Source organism: Neodiprion virginianus, chromosome 3 (genome assembly GCF_021901495.1).
Source record: "Neodiprion virginianus isolate iyNeoVirg1 chromosome 3, iyNeoVirg1.1, whole genome shotgun sequence".
In the NCBI taxonomy this organism is placed as follows: domain Eukaryota; kingdom Metazoa; phylum Arthropoda; class Insecta; order Hymenoptera; family Diprionidae; genus Neodiprion; species Neodiprion virginianus.
Genome location: NC_060879.1, coordinates 8473539 through 8492484, shown reverse-complemented (window position 1 = coordinate 8492484; position 18946 = coordinate 8473539). Strand labels below are relative to the sequence as shown.

The 18946-nt window shown below is 36.2% G+C and overlaps 2 protein-coding genes across 13 annotated transcripts in view; both read right to left on the bottom strand.

Moving 5' to 3' along the window:
• LOC124301442 (ras GTPase-activating protein raskol) overlaps positions 1-18946 on the bottom strand; it is a 241148-nt gene that overhangs the window by 108518 nt on the left and 113684 nt on the right. The window lies entirely within an intron of this gene.
• On the bottom strand, positions 509-8311 carry LOC124301446 (uncharacterized). Of its 7 annotated transcripts, none has more exons than XM_046756506.1 (6): positions 7693-8311; positions 6126-6197; positions 3219-3435; positions 2217-3037; positions 1373-1542; positions 509-1159 (listed from the first exon to the last, which is right to left on the bottom strand). In XM_046756506.1, the coding sequence occupies exons 3-6, from the start codon at positions 3418-3420 to the stop codon at positions 1117-1119; spliced, it is 1236 nt and encodes a 411-aa protein (XP_046612462.1). In that variant the 5' UTR covers positions 3421-3435; positions 6126-6197; positions 7693-8311; the 3' UTR covers positions 509-1116. The 7 variants fall into 7 exon arrangements, 5 of the variants coding, with proteins under 5 accessions (XP_046612462.1, XP_046612459.1, XP_046612460.1 ...); XM_046756503.1 differs by having other exon boundaries at positions 756-1159; positions 1373-1529; positions 7693-8297; XM_046756504.1 differs by lacking the exon at positions 6126-6197 and having other exon boundaries at positions 756-1159; positions 1373-1529; positions 7693-8296.

The window sequence follows — 18946 nt, the reverse complement described above, 5'->3', positions numbered from 1 at the left end:
GAATACAGAAAATCTGTTACAGATTCCAATGCATTCTTATTCCGATATCATCTATCCATAAATATTTGATCGCCGAAATGTAGCAATACTATTGATGCCGAGCATATACTTTGAAATCAATAATCAATCAATCAATCAATAATTTCAACACGTCCCAATAAACAATGCCAGTATATAAAGCGTATGAAATTCGTCAAAAAAGAACGTTTTATTCTGTAGAATAAACGTGCAGCACCTACGTATTTTATTGCGAAGAATGTCCGCCGTGATTTCGGTTTATTAAACGTTTTTGGTGGACGTCTTACGATAGTTGTTCATATGCAAATTTTATACGTTTGAAACCAAACATTTATAAATCGTATCTCAATTTGTTGATAAAACGTATCGAAAATCCGTTATTTTAATATTTATGGTAATCGTCTAATATTTGGATATTGATGACTACTAAGAGACGTTTCGCAAGTACGTTTTAAAACTCAAATTATGAAGGAAATTTTTTCTATTAAAATGTGTTGACAATGTCCGTTTAACTAACGTGACAAAATGTTTTCTGTTAATGACGCTTTAATCTTTCATTATTTATGTCTAAACGAATATTATACAGTGTTAAAAAACGTTTTTAATTGGACCTCTAGACTTGAATACATAACGTATCTTGGATGTGTAATTGAAAGCGTATATAGTACACTGCTATAGAGGAAGATCATTTCACGTTAGCTAGAAACAAGTCTGGGTTGAGTTAGAAAGCGTACGAATTTAGTTTATATATGTGAATCGATTTTATTATATCTTTGTTAGAACGTTACACAAATATCTTATATCTATAAATACTCATTTATCAAAAAAAAAGGTACATCTTGTAGCTCATAGACACAGCTCAACCTACACTATACTTTCGTCTTCACGGTAGTTACAACTAACAGAAAACGCTAAGAATATTACACTTATATCAGAAATATTTATATGCCTGTATGATTTGTACTTTTATATGACTGTTTTTAAAATTAGTTGACGTTTACCACAGTTTCTTAGCCCTTCTTTCGTACATAGGTATGCCGTGATCGAGCTAGTTTTAACCAGTCTTTCACGGCACACGAAACACTGGTTTCGGTTGCATCACCAATTTCCTTCTTGCCAAGAAAGGTTTGTTTCACAGCCTCTGAGAAAAAATACATCAAAAGGAAGGTACAATATCACGATATTGATAACTGATAAGGAATAATTTCAATGTAAATTGTGATGAATCTCGAATATATTGGGAAAAAAGTTAACAGTTTGCATAATTTGAATAATAATGTGTGAATAATATTGTTTTCACACGATAAATCCAAGTAATAACTGTTTCTCGAAAATTTCATGAATTATTCATTACCGTAAACAGTTTCCATTGTCAATGTCTTTTGAAATGAGACTTTGTCCCTCCCTGCCCAATTGAATTGCATCGCTAATTCGTTTGTGAGTAGTGACCTCATTATAGCCAACACACATTGGCGACCGCTTGTCCCTCCAATAGAAGCCAGTTTCCCGGTCTGCAACAAAATACTAAAATGAATGAATGTCGAATTGAATTCAAAATATTCTTACTGTTATCAACATCGATAACAATTTTGACTAGTTGGAGATTGTCGATTCCTAATATTTTTTCAGCATTTTTTAACGTTAACCCTCTCGATCAGACCGAGACCGATTTCATGTTGAATGAAAATCTCTCACCATATTGATATTTCGATGGGTGAAAGCAGTTTACCTCAGGGTTTAGGAGTATCTATAAGGCCATCTGACCTTGCTTAATGGAACTATGCAGTTAGAACCCTGACCTTGCGACCGATACAGTTTTATGAAGCCTCAAAGTGCGTGTTGCGTAGAAGCAACATACGGTCCGAGAGGGTTAAAACGTTACGAACCGCAATTCTGTATGCCTGTAGTAATTTTCATTATTCCTTTGCAGTCAACACATACCGAGCGTATTCTTCAATGAGAGACAACCCCCTCCCTAGTGCTAAGCCAACTCAGGCACATGACGCGTACGTGAAGTTCGGTCGAGTGGAGACTAACATGGCCACTGGCATTCTATCCCCTCCCGGCCGAGCCTCATGTGCCTGTGTTGGTTTGCGCTAGGGAGGGGGTTGGCCCTCATTGAAGAATACGCTCGGTATTAGTACCTATCCGTATGTCATGACATACATATTTTGAATATGATTGCAAGGTCTACTCACTAAATAAGTTCGATGCTCTTCGGATTTCAGGATATTTTCGAGGTTGGAGAAGTCTTCCATGGAGTTAAGAGGAAGTTTTGGGAATTCGGCTGGTTTCTTTGTTACGTCGATGCTGACTTCCTTCTGTTTTGAGAAGATTTTACGTAGTAGCAGATGGTTTTGTTCAGTGTAGGATTTAATGTGTTCTAAATACTGCAGAGTTTTTTCTTCAAAGGTATTCTGTTCGCGTGATGTGGTCGGGGTTGAAGGTTCAAGTTGTGAAAAGGATCTTGATAAGTCATATTGCGTGGTAGACCTGATGATCCTACTAGAAATGTTTCTATTTGATGTTTCATATCCAGACAACTGATTCGGTGACTCATGGGAATTATCATTATACTGGTGCTGTACGATCTTGTGGGCCAAGTTTTTCTTTGGTGTCTGATTTTTGGTAGATCCTTTGGCTGAGTTAATGTAGCGAGTATTCTTATTACGGTTAGAAGTCGATTCATCGACTTCGGACGGTGGCAAATTCTCGTCAGCTGAAGAGGTGTAACCTAAACTACTTGAACTTTCACGAGAACGCTTCGTTTTTTTTTTTTTGTTACTAACGTGTCGATTTTTAGCCTTCTTCTTGTCGGTTTTGTGTTTACGTTTTTTCTTTTGCGGCTCAGGTTCGACATCATCACTGTTCGTAGCTTCATTCTCGTCCACGTCATTGGTAATATCTTGCTGAGGTATTACAGTGGATTTTTTAGCGATGTTGCGAATTATTCCGGATTCATCGGACGTGCCCAGCTCCAGTAGGCGCGCCATCGTTGCTTCGGTGTCGTGGTAGTCATCTGTTAGTTAATCAAGGAATATCAATCAATACCGAATGCTCATTGATTAGCAAAATTAATCACAAATGTACAATATGATCAAAATATATCGTCGTAACTCTTATCCAAGTGAAAATTAATATGATTGAAACATTCAATCCGTATACAATTGTAAAAAAAAGTTCTACGTTCCAATAATCACCTCCGGTATGCAGTACTTTGTGAATGGCAAACTTTGGCCATGTTTTTTCATAGGCAGCCTTTGATTTTACAAGTTTTGTAAAATGATCTTCAGTTTTTGTCCGTGGCCAGTAACATTGGGTGTTGTTTTCGACCAGCCAAAGAACTGGTACCAATGCGCATTCTCTATCTTCGCCAACCAAGAATTCAATCACCGCATACATAGTTCTGCAGCACGACTGAGTAAAAACATCGTTAAATGTATCATATTCTCTAGTCTGGTGTATAAATTTATATTTGATCAAAATTCAAGCACTTTTATTCCACTCTGAGCAAAAAGTGCCAGTTTAAAAGTTTTTAATTAGGACATCAACATAGGAATATGCAAGGTAGTATATAAGTTAAAAGATGAATCGATCATGAAACATTATGAAGATTTTGGGAACGCATGTCTAACCAATACTTGAACGTCAATGTGACGTACAAAACTATAATAAATCAGCTCAAAAGTGATGTTATGAACATATGGTAGAGTTGGGTATATTGGACTACTAGGTAAATTAGACTCGGCATATACGGTATATGGTAATAGGTATACGATAATGTTATTTTTTGCTAAACATCTCAATTGAAGCAAACTTTTAATATAAAAGAGATAATGAACCTACGATTCTCGGGAATGTGTGCGAGGTAGACATAGACATACTATACATGTCTTGAACGAATCCCTCTTCCTCGTACACATTGCCGAGAATCGTAGGTTCATCATCTGTTTTTTGTCGAGAGCTCGTTTCGTTGAGATGTTTAACAAAAAATAAAAATTTTATTTCATTTCGTGTAGTATCGGAGTTACTGCGAAACCATCTTTAAATGGAAGACAGACGAATTTATGTAATATATCATCGACGCGATAAGATTTCGCTACGTTGAAACTTCTTACGAAAAAAATCCCTAGTTTGGAAGATTTAATAGGTTTCTGATAAAGGTCTCGCTTGTACTTGAACGGAGTACCTATAATTCTATATTCTCCGGCAATGAAAAGGATTGATTTGATCACTAATATTTCTGTCCCACAAGCTACTACATTATCCGGCCTTTTTATTGATATTTTGAATTTTTTCGTTTCCAGAGCCTGACATTCACGAGAATTTCCAATAAATTTGGGTTTAGGAATAAATTTTTCCTGACAATTAGTTTTACGAATAGAACTTAGTTCTTCAAGTCGATTACTCAGCTGCTGCAGCGGCAAGCGTTTCGATCGAATAAGTCGTTTCAAATGGCCCAAATGATTTTCATACACAAAGCAACTGTATTCTTCTAATGGGCCAAATCGTTCTACGTCGTCTATGACATGCAGCAGCGAATGTACATTATATACGACAAAGTTTTGTCCGTATATCTTAGCACCTTGAGTAACGAATTTTTCGATCATATCTTGCGCGATGTTTCGAAAACGCGAGAACAAGGCTGTATTCGATAGAATATACACGGCGGCAGACAATAATAAAAAATGTTTGTACTTTTTTCGATCTAGCACATCCCGCATTACAACAGGGCCGGAATATAACAAGAAAAATCTAAATTCTGTCGCTTTCCATCGATGCAAATCCAAAAATCCACGGGGCTTTCGAGGAAACTCTGCCGGAACATATCGCGCCAATAGTTTCATTATACGTTCAATTTCTAACAAAATATCCTTAGACAATTTGCAATCACGTGAACCCTCGACCCAGTATTTAAGGAGCAACCTCTTCAAAATTCCCAGGTAGATTAAATGCATGGGATCTAAAGGAAATTGGGAGACTAGTCCCACGTAAAGATCTAAAAGAGGCGAACGTCCTTTAACGTGACGATCGTTTTCACTAGGTGCAACAAAATCACTATCTTTTCGCTTCTGGAATTCGGTGTCACATGGATAACACAGTTTACGGTTGAGATGAACTGCGCGAATCTTACACCTCTCGCAAGCATCCTTACCCGAATGTCCTAAACACATTTTCAACATAGATCTCGCGGGCGCGTCACACGCGAATAAACCAACTCTGACAAAGTATTTGGTGCCATTAAACTCAAAACCATTGGTGCTTAAACGTGACGTTTCTTTAATTAAATCTCGTAAATATGAAGATAGTGGCATCGGTTTACCCGTACCATAATAAACACCAATTACAAATGGGCTATCATCGATCATTGAAATACTGCGTCCCAAAATTGGCCAAAATGATGTTCCGCTACTTTTATAAACGGGAATCCCATCAATATTAAAATCAACTCGCAACGTATGTTCAGGTGACAGTCCTTTTTTGAGACCTGACTCGAGTTTTTGTCTCAAGCATTTCTCCAAACCGAAATAACACATTTCTCCGTTGTCTAAATTTAACGTTTCAATACGTCGTGACGTGTGAAGTAGAGTCCTAGCACTTAAGGGTAAGATAGGATGTGCTGGTTTCAATAATGCTAGCAATTGATCGATCGCGTTATGTGTGATGTTATTTGAAGATGCCCAGTCGCGCAAATTTTCAACAAAGTTCGTTTCATCATCTAAATGCACTTCATCGCTGACGGAACTTGAATTATCTTCAGAACTGTACAACGTAGCTTTGATGCTATCTATGTCACTTTCGATGTCTTTGAAATCTTTATTATCGCGGTTCGAATTAGAGTTTTCTTCATTCTGTTCATTACTTTGATGGATATGATCAACATCATAATCGCTATCTATAGAGTGCACATATTCTCCGATACAAGACACATGTTCATGACTAGCATCTTTTAATTGTGATTTCGTAAGGTGCTCGAGTGCACAATTATTGCCTGCAATACTCAGTAATACTTTACGAGTATTTATAGCTGTTTTGCGACGCAAATGTCGTTTACTCAGAACTTTTAAATCATGAGGCATGTTATAAAACTAAATAATAATACACACCAGACAAGAAATGATGTACGCTTTAACGTGCTTGCCTTATTTGTCGTAAATATCCGCACACCACTCTGAAAACTAAAAGTTAAATGAACCTAATGAACGTAGTACGTGAGTCAATACAGAAGATTCATAGCAATAAAGCTTTTACACGAGTTAGCGCAACAATTTATATAAAATTTTATTGAAAATTAAGTAATTTGATCAAAAATGCTGTTTCGTGTATATTTTCTTGGATTTGGGCTAAATAAATATTAAAAAGGCATTTGTAGCCGAACAATTTTGTAAACACGAATAAAAAACGTGGTCAGCTACCCATCGAACGTATATAATACGCAGGTAATGAGTAGTTTCATTCTATTGGATTTGACTCTGACATTTACCGATAAACGCATAGTATACTCATGATTTACGTTCAGTAGTAGGAATCGTGATATATTTCAGGACTAGATAGTACTGTTACTAATATTATTATTCTATAGTACTTATAGTTCTATGTATCGCTATTTATTGTTACTACAAATTAAACAAGATCGTAGTTTAACGTTGAACCAATTCTGGGCCGATGTCCTGCTTATATTCTAATACTTTTCGAATAGTATATCATGACGCCTACTACTGAACGTAAATCATGAGTATACTATACGTTTATCGGTAAAGATCAAAGTCAAATCCAATGGAATAAAATTACTTGTTACGAATTTCCTGCGTATTATATACGTTTGATGGGTAGATGACCACTATTTTTACCAGTGTTTACAAAATTATTCAGGTGCAAATCCCTTTTTAATATTTATTCAGCCCAAATCCAAGAAAATATACACAAAACAGAATTTTGGATCAAAATACATAATTTTTAATAAACCTCTATATAAGTTGTTGCACTAACTGGTGAAAAAGCTTTATTGCTACGGATCTTCTCTATTGTCTCTATTGTCTAACATGACCGTCTTCTTCTGATGGATAATAATTGTTATTTTCAATTGAAGGGAAAAGAAAATAAAAAATATTGTCAAAATAATATTTCTGTGATTTCGATGGCACAGAAATATTTACGTGGCTGTATTACTATACTTTGTTACTTTGGAAGATGCTACGAGTTCATATGTATGTTATAGATATGTTGAAACGGTATCTAAAAAAATAATAAACACGAAACCGATTTCAAACAATACAGAGCAAAAGTTACTAATAACCGCATGATCACATGGGATGATTATTAACATGAAGTTTTCCTCAAATTCGACAAGAACTAATATAATTAACCTATAATATACGTATCATAGTAAACTTAACACATATAAATAACGTTTAAAAACAGTTCAAAAATATTCATGAACGTTATATAATAAACAATAAACTATTCCATATTTTTATGGTACATCGTTTGGTTTAGAGAAAAAGACGCAGAACATTACACATAGTTTCTTTTGAAGAAAGAAAAGAAAGGAAAGAAAAAAATACAGAAGAGACAGAATTTGAGTTGCAAAACACATTATTTTTTCAACCAAGAATGCTCGATGTATTAAGACAAAATACCACCATATTTGGAAAAATATGTAGTTGTACTTACCAGCGTTATTTAATGACGAATTTGCTTCTTCCGTCTAGGCCGCAGATTAACAATAGCTTCTCACCTTTTTTGCTACACGATCACCGATCGATCCGAGCACCTCCGCATTCGGTTGACGAATAACGCCATAACCAGCGCCTGAGGCCAGTTGCAAGGGTGGGGATGAATATAGGCTCCCAGACAAAGACAAAGATAGAGGAGACGCAAGAGCGACAGAGAGATCGTGCCCAAAAGGGAATCAACTTTGCCATATATGCCCGTGTTATTCCGAGCTGTCCTTGTCTTACCACTCGCTATACTTACACTTACTGTATGAATGCGCGGTCCATGGGATAAGTTCTGTCTCTACATATAATTATTGCGCTCTTACTCTAGCTTGCAGCGTTACCGACGCTGACGCACCAGAGCAGGAGAATAATATATCAGTAGTGACACAATGTATAACGCACAGAACTCCGATAAAATAGCGCGAAAAATAAACGTACAAACGACGTTAAAAATGCGACAGGATATGATGAACGCTTGTTTTAGCAAGTACTCATACAAGATATTGAAGTCTTGACGTAATTCGTGCCAAATAATGAGATTTAATATATTATAATATGATAACCAATATTGTGAAATAATTATAAAAATGTACAATAAATTATTATTCTTGGTACGAAATTATTCACGTTTCGGACACTTCTTTATTCTCTTCCTTTTATTGGTTATATCTATGTTCCATGCACCGGTAAATGAATACAAGATCAGTGTTCAGCTTTAGTTACCACATAATATTGGCATCAAAATAACGGGTAATTAAAGTCCATTTTTCGGAAACTAATTATAAGATAATCAACTGATTTGGCCACCGCTTGGCATCAGGCGGTTCCGCATACATGAATACTAAAAGTGCGTTCATAATCTGAATATTGTACTCAACGTTGAATTTTCCTCAATCGTGTTGAAGTAAAACAAGTATGAACCCATTTGATCAAATATACATATTATACAATTCAATGTATCTTGAAAATAGTCCGATATTGAATAAATTTCATAAACGGTTATTGAACGTAGATCACAAGTAGCAGTAAAACGTGAACAATAATCGTTGAAAAAATACGTTCATCAAACGATGAATATATTTCTGTGCAATAGTGGAAAACCGCAATAATTAAGCGCTTAATTGGGGTTGCTGGTAGTTGTATGATGAATGTACAATATATATATATATATATATATATATATATATATATATTAGGGTGTGTCGAAAATGAACTTTTTTTTTTCTTCGCTCCTACCACTCAAAACTTTAGGTTTTGACATTAAAGAGGTCCTCGTTCAAGGAGGGCGCTGTAGCTTGAAGTTTAGAAGTCGCTCAACGAGGATTTAGGTTTCCCATCTAATTAACACGTAAAAAATATTGTTTTTCGTTCAAAATGATGTCAGGCATCCAAAAAATTGGCGATTTCTGTGCTTCTTGGCTTATTTGAAAGCATGACTCATCCCCTAAACGATGATAGGTCGTTTTTCGACTTACCTTGTACCAATTTTTTTTACGCCACTTTTCGACCACAATAGTCACTTTTTCAAGTTTACAAAGTCTCCAATGTATCAATGAGTTCAAAATGAATTGCTACAAGTATTGATTCTTGATTCGAATATAAATAACCAATTCCAAAAATTAGTGAAACATACAAAATTTCTCAAAATAAACATGGTTTTTTGAATAAAATTGAAGATACGGAATTTACCAATTTTTAGAATTGGTTATTTATATTCGAATCAAGAATCAATACTTGTAGCAATTCATTTTGGACTCATTGATACCTTGGAGACTTTGTAAACTTGAAAAAGTGACTATTGTGGTCGAAAAGTGGCGTAAAAAAAAATTGGAACAAGGTAAGTCGAAAAACGACCTATCATCGTTTAGGGGATGAGTCATGCTTTCAAATAAGCCAAGAAATACAGACATCGCCAATTTTATGGTTGCCTGACATCATTTTGAACGAAAAACAATATTTTTTACGTGTTAATTAGATGGGAAACCTAAATCCTCGTTGAGCGACTTCTAAACTTCAAGCTACAGCGCCCTCCTTGAACGAGGACCTCTTTAATGTCAAAACCTAAAGTTTTGAGTGGTAGGAGCGAAGAAAAAAAAAAAGTTCATTTTCGACACACCCTAATATATATATATATAGATGTTGTAGACACCAAGATTGAAAATGAATTTCATAAACGTCTATCACGCGTAGATCAGAAATACCAATAAAACGTACATTATAATAGTCGAAGATATACGTTCATAAAACAATCAATATACTGCTGTGCAATGGTGAATAGGAAGTATGATAAACGTCTAATTAAAGTTGCTGGCAGTTGTGTCATGAATGAATATTATATGTTGTGATTACCAAAATCATAAACGAATTTCGTGAACGTTAATAGCTCGTAATTTGTAAATTCAAATGAAACGATTCTGATAAAACGTTGAAAGATGGAGTACCAACATCGTTAAACATATAAGTTTTAAACGATTTTCGTACGAATAATGAACAAATATACTATACGTTGCTTTTGCTATAATAATACGTATTTTAAACTTCTGTATAATGAAATACGCATAATAAACAGAGTAATCATACGAATAATATCCATCCGAAATATTACAGTATATGTGATACGGTTGAATTTTATACTTATACCATTATTAAACGACTTCGACGTTTCATATACGAAATTTATACTGGTGTGTGTTTATTGGGGTATAATGTTGAGACTGAGGGCCGAATGTCTATATACTTGGGTATATTACAGAACCTGCAAAAAATTTAGGTGATGGGTCTCTATATTCCATTACGTCAAAAGAAGTCTAACGTACAAATAAACACTCTTCACATTCAATGATTGTCTCGTTATTTGCATATCCAACAGAGCTGTGAAATTAGCCACTTATCACAGATAAACGCGAGAAAGCTTGAGCGAATCACATTCGAAGGACGATAAAGAAGGTCGAAAAGAACGTCGAGAACGTAAACACACCGGACCCGTGCCTTTTCGGAAAAAGTCTTCAACGAAAGTTGAACATGTACATCGATTAATGGTTTTATTCGTAGAATAATCGCAAAAATAAATAGGAATCAAATTCACCCAATGTACATCAACAAAAATGTAAAAGCTTATCGGACTTGGCACAGTCGCAATTGCGACAAATAGCAGACTGTCGTTTGTGCACAGATCGCAGCTCGTCGCTTGAAAAACCCCCACAATGAGTTCAGGGATGTGGTCGTCGGTCTTGATAAAATTCCTAGTGCATGGAGAGTCGATGGCGTTATACACGAACAGCGTTACTGTGTACACGGTTCACAGTTCTCGCTGCAAGCGTGTTTCCCTGCTGGATACTCGTTCCTCGAAGACAAAGACTAGGTGCGCAACGACGTTTCCTCGATCATCACCGTCACGATAACAACGCGCTCTTCACGATAGCCGGCTTTCCCAAATGTCCATTCTCCAACTTTACGCCATTCCAGATCACTGCACTCTTCGCCCACCACGAACGTCAGGTATTTCGTCGTATCTTCTCACCTCGTTTCAACAGTACGAGGATCGAACAACTCGGTCGGTCCTACATCGTGGACGTCACCTTTCCAAGTGTAAATTCACGATCAGCAATTCTCAAGCTGACGGGACCGACGTCAGGTAAAAACGCGACCGTCGACAATTATATCGTACTACGCAAACTGGAGTATCACATATAGACGTATGACATTCAACACCGCGTACACGGATGAACCCGCTACCGTAATCCGTTCACTGTCTGTCGGCCAAGTCCGAGGAACAAATGGTGCCCGAGACGCATGGCTAACAACGCAAGTAGGATCGGCTTCCGGCCGACGAGAGAATATCCGGCGATACAAGAGTAACGCCTTGTTTTCTTATTCATTATGTATTATTCGCTCGACCGTTGCAAGTCGCAATCACTGCTCACGAGCTTAATTGTTTCATAAGAAAACGTCAGTTTTCAACAGGCCGAAACATGGTGTCAGATCAATGAAATCGATGGTTTCAAAGAAGTCAATGGTTTCAATGAAGTACAAGATGATAAACGTGATCGGAACGCAAACAAAGTTCTATTGACCGAATTTTGCCTCGGTAACTCCATTTCCAATACTGCAGTCATCTTTTCCTGTAACTTCCATTTCGGTTACGATCGACCTTCACCTTTAAAATTTGCATCATGTAGAGTGTTTGCACCAATCACTCGCAGCGTATCGATTACACGGACGATGACTGTGAATCAAGTTTTTCCCAGTTTTCGCGTAAACGTCAATAACGCCACTTGGTCTTTCGAACCTGGTCGCGATTCTTTGATACCAACGAATGACGAGGACAACCACGTAACTCGATAGTCCGCAGCACCTATTTCGAATTCACCAGCCGTGCAATTTCGCACGGCATCGGGAAATCTATGACTGTTATTAAATAATCCACGTAGACATTTGTAACATTGATTACAGTTAGACGTCTCCTCGCCCTAAATGGCGATGCGACGTGAGTCGAAGCGGGACCCGATTTAGTGCGGCGATATTGACGCGAGGAGGCGCGGTTGCGGGCATGATATTATTATACAAACTCTCTTCTAAACACACTTATAACTTGTAACTTATAAGGAAGACGATACAGACAACGCGGCGTCTCGGGACTCTCTGCGGTTAAATGACGACACAACGCTTTAGCAGTTCTTGCGGACGTCGGTCAGCGGCCAGTTATTTATTATACATGTATATATACATGGAACTGGGTACTGTGTGCTTTAACTTATAACTGGACGTCGATGCTGCCATTATGCAGACCACAGAGCGTGAAAAGATATAAGTATTATACTGTTCCTGCATCATCATGCATGAGGGGGTTGTGATGTAGGTGTCGGCAAATCTTCGATGGTATTTCGTGAAATTTTACACGTACTTGTGTTATTGTTTGTTTATCAGTTCATTTTCTCAGCGTTTAGATTCTATCCTACCAATGTAGCAAAACGCAACCTTGAATTCAGGATGAGAGCGGAGTTACGATATGAGATTGAAGTTTGAAAGATTTATGTAACGTTGCTCTCTTAGGACGTTTGACTTTGGGATTGTACGAAATTCAGTAGACCTACAAACGAAAAACAACATTCTCGTGTTTTGCAGACTCATCTGTGGTTTAAAATCATTCAAAAGTTGCCAACTAGTGAAACATTTCTGAATATTTCGTTCGTGAATTGAATATGGCGGATAAAAATTCTGAAAGCAAGACAAATTTCATGTACTGGTTTTTGGACGTCTCCCCAACGTCACGTCGGAATACGATATAAAAATCGTTGTGTCAAAACCGTTTCATTTTTAATTTTAAAATTGATTTCCTACATTTAGTAATTTCGTACATTGTCGACCCAAAATATTGTAATATTGTAATTATTTGTGTTTTCGACTGATTAAAAAAATGTTTGCTTTACGCAACGTTTGCCTAAAAAGTAAGATTTTTCATCTGAAACATTTTTCTACACCGCCGTTTAACTTAATCATTAAATGATTAATGTTGCAGTATTTGTGATGATTCAAGTGGACTCGAAGCTCCACGTTTCATTGTGAGATGAGGAATATTAATCAATTGAAAAGTGAAAATTTAACATCAACCTACGCTTAAGCGATGTACCAATCATGAAGAAAACTAGAATCGCTAGGACATAAAAAAAAGCTGGCAGTTTCTTCGGAAACAAAAAAAAAAAAAAAAAAACATCCCTTTCCGCTCTCGCAATTTACGATTCATGCATAGAAATTATGACACTTATACGGATCAAATTCTAATAATTAGTGTTAAAACCGGACGGAAAATTTCGTATTCGTGGAATTAAAATAATTATCGCTGTGGCTTACGCTCGACACTGTCACTGTTTAAATATATGCGAAGTGGCATGATGTTCATTTTTTGAGCTGACAGAGCGTGCTACGCAATAAATTGAAACGTGAATGTTGAAATTTTTTGTGAAATCCAGTAAATTTCTCGGGCTGACTTCGCATCTGTCGTCACATGTATGTACGTAACGTGACACAAGGTTTGTAACCTAATAAATGAGCACCACTGTACCGAGAAGGCTCCTATTATTAGTTGGAGAGATACTCAAAGAACTGGTTCATGTACGAGTAAGTCACGTGTGCAACCTTACGTACTTACCGCATGCAGAGTCTAGTACAGGGAAGTGTTTTCTCGCGGTGAAGCACCCCTTGGGTTAATTAGGTGTGAGAGATAATAATTAACTTTTAAACAAGCCAGCGTCACTTCCTGAATACTGACCGACTCGTACGGATTTACTCTCCTCCATCCTCCTCGGTATACAAACAGTAGAAGCTTATTGCCACGGTGTGTCGGTGTGACGCGTACAAAAGTCAAAAAAAAGAAAAAAGAAAAGATACGGGGAAGAAGACGAACAGGGAAGTCAATAAAATTAAAAGGAATCAGGGACGAAAAAATAAACTCTCTTTAAAAAGTAGTTTATGCTTCCGAGTAACCTCGCCGTGTGGGGTGGTGGCTTGGCTGTTTGGTTGGTTAAGGATAAATGAGCGCTTGCACGTCGTTTGGATGAGAAGTTGGTCGAAAAATCTCCAGCAATGATACTTACCAAAATGGTGGTGAATGCGAATGAAACAACGCTCGTACCACTTAATAGAAACGTATCTGAGTAAATTTGGATGACACAGGCTAATATATTAACAATTTGAGAGAAGGTATGATAATTGGAACCTTCAAAATGATTAAACTCTCGTGTTCTTGATAAGATTCCAATGTTTTTGGGTTTATTTTTTTCATCGTAGATATTTCTGAACATCCAGAGAATTTTTTTTTTTTTTTTTTTAATTTTTTAACACATAGTCTTTAATTTCCCGGTTGAATAAAAATAAGTTTGTGTAATTGCGGCACAACAAATGTTCGTCGACAATTGTATTAGCACGTTGTAACTGAACTATCGTGTGAGATTTTTTGATTGTTTCTCTGTAAATTATTGCAGATCTGATCAGCGATAAAAGTATGGCCAAAAACATGAAATTTGTAAAAAGAAAGTTTTACTCAATTACTTCATATCTTAGAGTTTGGATCACTGAAATTTGCTCGGATTCATCTCTATCACATAGTAGGGATGTTGTTTCGTTCACGATCACAATCATTGACGCTAATAACATTGTTGGAGATATTAAAAACGGTTTTTTTTTTTTTTCTCAACTTTTCGCAAGGCTTAGTAGATTCATCCTTGAAGATGGGCTGTAATTATACAGAAGATTCAGCACAACTTGGATAGCCGATCTGAAAGAAATGAAGTATAGAAAACAACGAACAGCTTGACAATATTTTTCTTTCATTTCGAGTTGCGTAAATGAGGCATAGAGCATATTTTACATCGAATTTGAAAGTTCGTTTGAAATTCAATTCATTTCTGAGTAAGACACTTACCATAATGTCGGTGATTGTTCAAGTGATTGAAAGTGACTTGCGTGGCCAAACACACCACAAAATTTGAACGGCAGAATTGGCGATAACTTCACAAGAAATCCGATATTTGCCAATCGATTTCATAATTTATACCGAAATCGTGCCTGAAGTCGGCGTTATGTCAACTTTATGCCGATGAATAGTCTCGGATACCGTAAATCGAAGGTAGAATTATCACCAATTCACAGAGACTAAATATTGATTAATTGAGAAATCATCATGAGTTAAAATTCACTCTAAAACATATTTTTCGTATCTTCATATCAATTTAACGATAATAATCGAAATCAAATTATTTCTACCATATTGTTGTTCACCGAGTTTTCTTTTTAATTGAAATTCATGGTTTACACATTTTTTTTTTTTGTATTAGGGACGCTGTTTTAATGGAATTCAACCTGCTAGGTTTCGGCTTTCGCTTCAGCTGAACTTTTTACACGTATCTGAGTTTTATAGTGTTTTTGTTTCAGCACTTTTTTAAACAGTACCGAATATACATACACACACATATATATATATATATATATATATATATATATATATATATATATATATATATATAACCTACCTGTACAAATACACAAACGGTGGAAAAGCTTTCTGGAACATTCTTGGACAGTTCTTAACGATAATTCAGGTCAACCGGAAACGTATCAACAGGGCCGGAAATTGCAGTGAATCAATTGCTTTAGCCCTCGAACGATAAAACGAAATTTTTTTCTTATTTTATTCGATTATCTTATCTCGGATGTCGGATAAAACGAATGCACAAGATCGCAGGACTTTGCCAGAATTTTCGCCAAAATATCGAAGGCTGCAATACAGGATCGTTTTCTTTGTTCTGCATTTTTATGATTTGTCTAGGTACTAGAAATTGTTTTTATTATTTGAAAGAAAAAAAAAAATACACGAAAATATAGATATAACGGTTCACAAATGAAGCAAGAAGTCCAATGTTTTTTTTATGAATACAGAATAAATCGTTATTTTTATTTTTACTTTTTTTTTAGGATTAATTTATTAGAATTTTTTAATTAAAATTTATCGGTACAACTCAAAATAGAAGTAAAAGAATTGAATAAATACGTAACCTTCCGTAAAAAAGAATCAAACGGAAAACTGCTTGTGTTATAAAACATATTTACAATTTTAATCTACCAAAGAAGGAGAGCTAAAGGATAAATTTTTTTATTTACTTATTCTCCTTATAACTTCTAACCGCAATTTCTTCAAGCATATGACAAGTTTCCGTCTGAATAAATGAGTGTGTAGCTTATTGTGACAATTACCTATGATACGAAAATTTCGTACAACTCCGATACAATTTCACAACGAATTCCGCATGATAAACACCATTTGTCTAGAAACATGGAGAGTGCATATTTAGAAAAAAGCTAAAATCTCTCAGATGTCTCGATCTTGAAAATTGGGCTGGCAAAGATGAGACAGTTCGGCATTAATACAGTCGGCATTACAGGGTATTGTATATTTTTGCGAACGTAATGATAACCTACGTAACTGACGAGGCAGACTTTGCTGGTAAGTTACCGACCGGTGATATGATACGAGTGTGCATAAACACAACGATAACGTCAGAAGCTGTCGTTAATCGTGTCGATAAGGTAGATAGCGTTTGCCTCGTAAGGTAACAAACAAAAACAAGAATGGTAATAATGACATTGAATATCTTTTCACGTTAACGTTTGTTATCGGAATTATTTATTAAAACTGTGGTTTAAGTAACTACTATTTAACGTGATTATAGTTCTCGTTTTTAGTTGCTGTAATATTCCGTTATTCTTGATATAACTTTTTAGTTAATAAAGCTTTGTCGTAACTTTATAGTCAAACTAATTTATTAGCACATGCTAGATTATTTGATCACAGTAACAAGACTCGTTTTCATTCAGTTTGCCGAACGATATTTTCAGATAGGACAAATCGAAAGTGGTTAAAGACTTGACAGATAATCACCTGCATAACTAGAAATTTTTCTCGAAGTAATTAGCGACGCAATTAATGTGTGAATGCCGGTACTAAATTATTCAACTGATAATTAAATATTCGTTGTTGTTTTATTTTCGCTCTCGCTATAAAGTTGAGGCAGGTTTTCATTTCGATATTACGAGACGCGGACCTCTTTATACGCAAACATCAGACTTGCACGCTTCGTTGTACATTCAATGGGAGTGGTGCGTCAAATATTGTAAGGGCATTAACACCAACGTCAGAATCCAACGGCCGTAACGAGCTCTCAAGACTTTTGACGAGCGTCAAATTTACGATAAAAGTTTGGACGGAAGAGGAAACTTTACAGCTGAGGTGGTATGACACTTTCCTAAATTACACTCGTAAAATACTGCTGTTGCAAAGCTGATGAAAATAGATGAGAAAATTTGCAAGGATAAAATTTATTTCATTTGTCATTTAAAAAAGACGTTTCATTGGCGTAGTAGTAGAATACTATTTCAATTAATTTTAGACCAAGAAGCACAAAAATTTATAATGTGCCATTTTTCCACTATCACATATTCTCCGTTATTGTAATCTAGACTCTGTCGAATCTGCGCTACTCTAAATCGAAGAATTTCTTCAACCCTTTCAGTCATACATTTTTGATATGCACCGATTCCGATGAAAATTGGTACTCGGGGGTTTTCGGGGTCGCTGATTACGAATCCGGCATTAAATTTTCAAAATTCAAAATGGCGGATCCGATATGGTGGACGTCAAGTTTTATATCTTATATCTTTCTGCTCAATATTTTGGCCTGAATTTAGTCATTCGGGGGATTTTGAAATGGCTGATCACGAATCTGAAGTCATAACTTCATAATTTCTAAATCCAAGATGGCAAATGCCGTTTTTTCTTCTACTTGTTTTTTTTTTTCAATATCCCTATTACGACGCACGCACGCACATATATATATCAATGATAATGATAAGGAACCACGGATTTTAATTATCTCAAATTTCATCTCAAATTAACTGAAATAATTATTTCTAATGTACATTTGAAGGAATATTCCTGATAAAGTAAGATTTTACGTGATTGAAATTCTTATTGTCACATTGCCCAATTGGATCGACTATAGCGGATCCGCCATTTTGAATTTTCAAAATCTGACCTCATATTCGTGATCAGCGACTCAAAAAACCCCTAGATACGTATTTTCAGAGGCCTTGGTTCAATACTAGAGCTCTGAGGCGGTTTCTTAAAAGGTGGGACCGTAGCGGTCCCACTATGACTGAAAGGGTTAAACCAATTGGTAAATTGTTATAATTAATAAACTGGGAATCAATGAATACTGAAACCAGTGGTGAGAACAGGTTCGAATTAACTATTATATAACGCGAACATGTTTTACGCGTTTTTTCATGCGTGTTTTCCGCACACGGAGTACCCGTTCCAATGACGGTCGAGCGAGTCTGCGAATGCGCATGCGCGGAGTGCTGAAAAGACCACTTTTCAGTCCTAGGAATTGAAAGTGGTTTTTTCGCTACTGCGCGCACAAATCTGACATTACGCGAAACCAACCTCCGAGAATAGTGTGCAACAAAGAGGACAACGATCTTTTCGCCTCGCGTTTTTGCAATATTTGTCTTCGGCTGGTATTCGTGCCCACCTACGACTCATATTGCAGACTTACGCTTGACCCGAAAAGACCGCGTTTGCCTTCTTGTTTCACAATATACTATTTTCTAATACAGGAATCGACTGACGGTGATTTATTCGTGGCCGTCGATTT

What these genes read in the sequence shown, in the direction of transcription:
- LOC124301446 (XM_046756503.1), bottom strand. Translation starts at nt 3,420, where the DNA reads ATGTATGCGGTGATTGAATTCTTGGTTGGCGAAGATAGAGAATGCGCA. An exon ending in CAAAGTACTGCATACCGGAG is followed by an intron (nt 3,038 to 3,218) that starts GTGATTATTGGA and finishes ATTAACTAACAG; the next exon opens with ATGACTACCACGACACCGAA. An exon ending in AAGAGCATCGAACTTATTTA is followed by an intron (nt 1,530 to 2,216) that starts GTGAGTAGACCT and finishes ATTTTGTTGCAG; the next exon opens with ACCGGGAAACTGGCTTCTAT.